Source organism: Chironomus tepperi, unplaced genomic scaffold, assembly GCF_022539635.2.
Source record: "Chironomus tepperi strain 1889 unplaced genomic scaffold, CSIRO-AGI_Ctep_v1 contig_309, whole genome shotgun sequence".
Taxonomy (NCBI): domain Eukaryota; kingdom Metazoa; phylum Arthropoda; class Insecta; order Diptera; family Chironomidae; genus Chironomus; species Chironomus tepperi.
The window spans coordinates 1,263,145-1,269,843 of NW_027226431.1; the positions used below are offsets into that span (position 1 = coordinate 1,263,145).

The 6,699-nt window shown below is 31.8% G+C and overlaps 1 protein-coding gene across 1 annotated transcript; it reads right to left on the reverse strand.

Annotated features, from left to right (window-relative positions):
* Window positions 1-2,648: 2,648 nt before the first annotated feature.
* On the reverse strand, window positions 2,649-6,439 carry Fbl6 (F-box and leucine-rich repeat protein 6). Its single transcript, XM_070643409.1, has 5 exons — window positions 5,119-6,439; window positions 4,345-5,039; window positions 4,049-4,276; window positions 3,850-3,984; window positions 2,649-3,785 (listed from the first exon to the last, which is right to left on the reverse strand). The coding sequence occupies exons 1-5, from the start codon at window positions 6,070-6,072 to the stop codon at window positions 3,602-3,604; spliced, it is 2,196 nt and encodes a 731-aa protein (XP_070499510.1). The 5' UTR covers window positions 6,073-6,439; the 3' UTR covers window positions 2,649-3,601.
* Window positions 6,440-6,699: the final 260 nt, after the last annotated feature.

Sequence of the window (6,699 nt, forward strand, 5' to 3'; positions counted from 1 at the left end):
CCTAATTCATTTCCAATCCAGAGTCAACCCAGTCTGGGTCGGATTTTTGATCGATTAATTGATTTGTGCTGTTCGGGAAGCGGTAAATGTGCCACTGGGATACCTCAATGTCATGCCATACCCACGACGGCGATACAGCGCCCTAGCAACTAGCATATGCTGCCTAGATATCTAACTAAATACTAAAGTTTCACATAAAACTGGAAGATCCTGTTGCACTCATTTCAACTAACCCAACGTGACTCAAAACATCCGTAATATTATGAAATTCACACGTCTAGACGTTAAATGATTTGTAAATTATCCAATACTTCATAAATATATATGATAACTGACATAATCATATCAATCATCATCATCGATTGAGATACATGCAGAACTAATCTTAAGTTTCATTCATTCATTTGGAAGTAATATTTTTAAATTAGATATCAAGCAACGTAAATAATAAACAAATTTATTCTTTTTTTAATATAAATACTTTTTTAAACTTTTTTTCATCTTAAATACTTGATTTCTTACTTTTTTAACTTATGCTCATTCATATATCCATAAAAACTATTCAATAATATTGCAAAATAAAAGAAGATCATGAAGAAATTTGTTTTTTTTTTCATCATTATTCATATAACTTGTGCCTTAAAAACGAAGAAAAGGACGATGACGACAACACGTTTAGGGAAAAATTTGTAAAAAGGCCAAAATGATGATGGATAGACTTAAATTAATTTTCATTTTTTTTTATTTTGTTTTTGATGCTTATAAAATAGATTTTATTTCATCTACGAATTTTTATGTTAACTAAACTTATCGTCTAGGATTCTTTATTATATAATATTAAATAAGGTTCATTTTTAATCCTCTTGATACCATCGACCTCCATAAGAGTCATGGAAGTGAACTTTTAATACGTATTTTTAATTTCATTTCTTAAAGAAATTTTTTGTGTTAAAAAGTAAAATTTTTCGGTTCATCAACATTAGTACCGCACGACTTATACATAAGTATATGCATGTTTTATTGTTTTTTTTTTGTTGTTTGTTTTGCTTGTGTATATGCAAGATACATAGAAGTAATGATATAAATAATAATAGCAAAAAAGAAACATTTTTATATGGAACCGAGCTGTCCATGATATTTTTTGCCATTTTTTTGTTGATTATTTTATTATTGAGCTTTAAACCCGAGTGATGCATTTGAGAAATTTATTGGTATTTTAGTGATTTTTGATATGGAAGTAAATCTGAGTCTAGTTTATTCATACTAAGCCTATATAAACAAAAAGTAGCAAAAAAGCAGCAGTGAAGTAGTGGTTAGAGTGACGACCTAACATTTTAATGTCCCGGGTTCGATTCCAGGGAAAATCTGTACGGATTCGGGTGCTTTTTCGTTGTTTCTAGTTACACTAATTCACTTTGTGCTTTTGTGACACACAAATTGTGGCTAGGTTCATTGCATTGGTGTTATACCTTGCTATGATCTAGTGATTACGTTGTGGTGCTTAGGAAGTCAACTTGAATTGTGTATGTAATCAAGTTTCTGATATGACTTCAAATTATGCAATATGATTCCTGAATAGAATAGACTGCGAATAATCGACCTTATGTCTAGTAATAAAATTGACATTTATGGAACATGATATAAAACATTAAGTTTGCAACCAGATTTAAGGTCGTAATCCGCGTTCTGTTCCACTCGGAATTTGTTAAAAATTCATAAAAAAAAAAACAGAGTAAATCCACATCAATCACCAAACAATCTCAATATACATTACTCGGGTTCAACAGAACTACAGCAGGAGAACAAATGAATAAAATAGAGACGTGAATGTTGGAAGTAACTTTTTTTTTGTTCAACAAAATTGAAAAAAAATTTCAACAAATTTTATTTTTAATTTTGTAGGCACATTTATCGTGTTTTTTTGTGTCTCAAAACAATTTTTTTTTTATACTCTACCGCCTATATATCTTGTTATTATTCTACTTCATACTTCATGTTTATCAAAGGGGAGACAAAAAATAATGCAGAATATAAAAAATTTCGGACTATTTTTTCACTAAATTATTCAATATTATTTTGATCAGCATTATAAGTGATGTCACAAAAAAATTTTTAAAAGACATTTCATGCTTGATAGGTCACAGGTAAACATCATCTTTGGGGTAAATTTCATCTACACTTCATTACTATTGCACAGCGAAAAGAGAGGTTTTTTGAGGTTTTTTTTTTACTTTCATAACATTTTAATTTCTTTTTTTTATATAGCTTATGTACGGAACTAGAACAAGTGACATCACTTTAATATTTTTTTCATGTTTCTGTCCCGATCGGTTCAGATTATTCATGGCAGAGATATGGCATCCAAGTGGCAATGTCATGGCTGTCATGTAGCCATATTTTGGCTGGCATGTAGTCATATTCTGGCTGTCATGTAGCCATATTCTTGATATCATGTAGCTATTGTCTGGCTGGCGTGTAGCCATATTCTGGCTCTCATTAAGCCACAGCTTGACTGTCATGTAGCCATCACTTGACTGCCATGTAACCATAACTTGGCTGTCATGGAGCCATATTCTGGATGTCATGTAGCCATAAATTTACCATGGCCATAAATTGACTCATGTAGCCATAAATTGACTAACTAGCCTGCCTACCATGTAGCCATAACTTGGCTACTATGAAGCCATAGCTTGGCTACCATGAAGCCATAAATTGGCTGCCATGAAGCCACCATTTGACTCTCATCTAGCCATAACTTGGCTGCCATATAGCCATTACTTGGTTGCCATGTAGCCATCATTTAGTTGCCATGTAGCCATAGCTATTTCTTGACTGCTATGTAGCCACTATCTGACTGCCATGAACAACATGTGCCGATCGGGTTTATATTTATTTATTTTTTACTTTTTTTTCATGAAAATTACAATAAGAACTTGGAATGAAATTTTATACTCGATAATAAGTTGGAAATAACATCCAGTTTAGAATTTTAAGTAGTCGTTTGTGTACGTTTGTGGCTTCCAATTTGTAGTCTAAGCCATTCACCGATAATGTGGAGACCCACAAAACTAAAGAATTTCCCACTGATATAATATCGATCCACAAAATTCCACAAATTATTTTTCACTTCTTATTTTATATAATCTACAAATTGACACCGCAAAATTCACACATATCGACTGATATCACATACTGTATCTTATTCCCAAAATCATATCGGGTATTTTAGCTTTATTATTATTATTTTTTTTGTTGATTATTAACATTTTCACAGAAAGAAAACAGACGATAAACTATTTTTTCACAATTTTACTTCCAATCATCGATAAAAATGGGCATTTTTAAAAATGGAAATGTCTATAGATTGTTGTATATTGTTTTTGTCCTTAATTATGTGTAATCTTGGTTCTTGTAATTGCATTTTTTTACATGTAAAAACTTCATTTTTTTAAACTATTCCTTTCCATCCTTATTTCCTTCATTATTTCACTAAATAATATCTTTTTTTATCGTATTTTGTACTTTTTCACTTTTCATATATCCTTCACGTCTCTAAAGAGCCGGAAAGATTGATATCCTTTTCACTTTTTCAGTTTTTTTTTTAATTTTCATTTCTTAAATTTTCTCTCAATTCACTAAGTTCAACAGAACCTTGCAGTAGTCGTTTGATGCCACGCGGCAGTCCACGACATGATGAGAGATTTATAGAATTGAGATTTTTACAATGTTCCAAGATTTCCTTTACAGCCTCCACCGACACAGCTGATCCGCAAAGATTTAAATGGCTATTTCAATAAGAACAAGACATTAGTTCCAATATCACATGAAGTAATAGCTTAAAAAACTTACTTTAAAGGACTTTCATCACGTTTATCAGCTAATGCCCGTAAAGCATTATCAAGTGGTGTCTGAACTGTCGCCCATGCGAGGTCAAATTCAATTAAACTGTGCGCCCATTTACTTGCTATAAGTTCAAGGCCAGATCTATAAATTGAGATATTTAATATTTAATAGAATTCTTAAAAAGTAACCGCAAAAACAATCTTACCCAACGTCTCTCGTTACAGAACAACCGGAGAGAAAAAGATGCTTTAAATCCCACGCAGGTATTCGAATTAAACTATCGTGTGTTAGTCTTGCACATCCCCTTACATCTAATAATTTTAATTTTGTGCTTGATTTTAATATTCGCTGTAGTGCTTCGTCACTCATTAAACGAGATTCATCCATTAGTGATGCAACAGATAATTCTTCGAGATCTGGAAATCCAGGCGATCTAAAAGTGAGCAAAAAAAAGTGATGAGAATGGATATAAAATGGAATATTCAGGTTCAATTGTCTTACGCCATCTGTTCTTGTAGACTTGCATTTGATAATTGTATATGTGAATTGGCAATTCGAAGAATTTTTAATTTTTGACATCCCTCTTGAAGTTTCTCCACATAAAGCATACCGTGTGATACAGCGACTGTCTTAACATTTGATAAATCGAGTAAGACTAAGTTCGGACTATGTGTTGTTAGTGCTTGCGTTATTTGTGGAACTCCAGACAGTCGATTATCAGCTAAATTTAAATGCGTAAGACGATCTTTCATTTTTTCGATTGCATTGACAAGTGATTGAAGGCCAACAGCAGTTTTACTTGTATTCATTTCCGTATTTATAGAACTTAAGTCTAATCTTGCTAATTTAGGGAAATTTTCAGTAAGATAATTAAGATCATCAGATGATAATGCCCTCCATCCATTCAATGCTATACTTATAAGACCCGAACAGCTTTCTTTTAATTTCATGAGCACAACAAGAGTATTTGTCACTTTCCAATAACTTATATTTAGTTCCTCCGTATCAATCAAACGATTCTCAATAAACCATTTTAATCTCAGTTCTGTACGATTTTTCTCCTTAAAGTATGTACTTAAATCTACACTACGCCATAGTTTCGTGTCTAATGCCACTTCTCGCCACCGTGAACAAACTCTCGTCAATCGGCATGCTGTTGGAATTGCTCCTTCTTCTTTAATTACCATTTTGAAAATCTAAAATAGAGAAAGTCATAATTTTGAATGGAAATGGATCACAAAAATAAGGAACAAGATGAAGAATCAACAAACATACCTCAGTTAGCACTTCCTCTGGAATTAATTTTCCCCATCCCGATTGCTCAACAGGCTCCTCAAATGAATTTTTATTACTATTATTGTTATTTACTGTTGACGGTTTCTTTCTTCTTTTTACATAGGAATCATCACTATCACTCTCACATCCTTTATCTTTTGCTTTTGTCGACTGTGATTTTGATTTTCGCGATCGTTTTCTCGGCGATGGTGATTTACTGTTTGACGATGGCACAGCTTTTGATGTATTAATTGATTTTTTAATACACAATTTAATGCCAACTGAATTATCAGTAATTTGACTTTGATACACAGCTTTTGGTTTCGATCGTCTTCTCGATACTTGTTTCATTTTTTTATTTAAATCAGCCATCATTGGCTTACCACCATTTGAATAAGGACTAGGAAATTTTTTGGGTGATATATAGGGTTTGGGTGATGGACCAGATTTACATGACGGGACTGTTTCACTTGTATTTGGACTACTGAAACCAGCTTTCGATGAGGACGATGACGATGGTGAACTTAATGTGGATGGAGCGGATGATAGTTGTGGCACAATAATATTTTCACTTCCATTTACATCAAAATGTTCACTTTTAATATTATCAAGTATCGGTAGCTTCGTATCGCTATTTGATGACGATAAAATTTCAATGAGTGTATCGACACTTAAAGAATTTTCATTATTGTCCATAAGTAATTTGGTTTCATCTAATTTCTTCAATTTAACTTCAGCTTTTGGTAGACTTGCCAATAGATCACTATCATTATCATGTAATGATGAGATTTCATTTATAATTTTTGCATTAATTGCATTTGTTGTTGTGCTTTTCTTTTTATTATTATCATCCTTAACAGTAATATCATCATTCATCAATACATTGTTAGAACTAACATCCATTCGCGAAGAAACCCCTGGTGGCTTCATGTCTTGTAATAAATTGACATCCATTTCAACTTTAATTTTTTCATATAATTTGTTGATTTTTTTTAATGTTTTTAATCAAGTTTTCTTTGATTTTTCTTAAATCTTTTTTTTCTGTGTTTTTCTTCTTTTACTGCACTATCAATTATTTTATTTTTTTTTTTTGAAAACGTACACACATACACTACCACTATCAAATGATCATAAATCAGGTAAATATTGTTTCTCTAATTGAAATTTTCACAAAACAACTGTTGTGCATCATTTTATTATTAAAATCAAGTCTTTGCGGATGATTTAATGACTTATGTACACAATTAAAATATATTTGTCCCGAAATTAAGTCAAATTCCATTTAAACAAATGAAAAATTAGATTCCACTGCTCTATACGAATTATAATTCAGGGCTACTGACTGGGAAAATTTTCTGCAATTGCGAATATAAAGTTTATTTTGTTTTTCGGAGTTGCGGTCCCTTTAAAGTCACTGTGATGGTTGTCCAATATTTGAAAATTTGAAATACGTTAGAGTTTGTTGGGTTGGATGATTTTGATGTTATGTCAGTTGATTTTGTGTTCATTGACTCGACTCTATTATAAAATTGATATGTAGGATGGAAACTTATGAATGGACAATTTTTAAGGGATATCCAT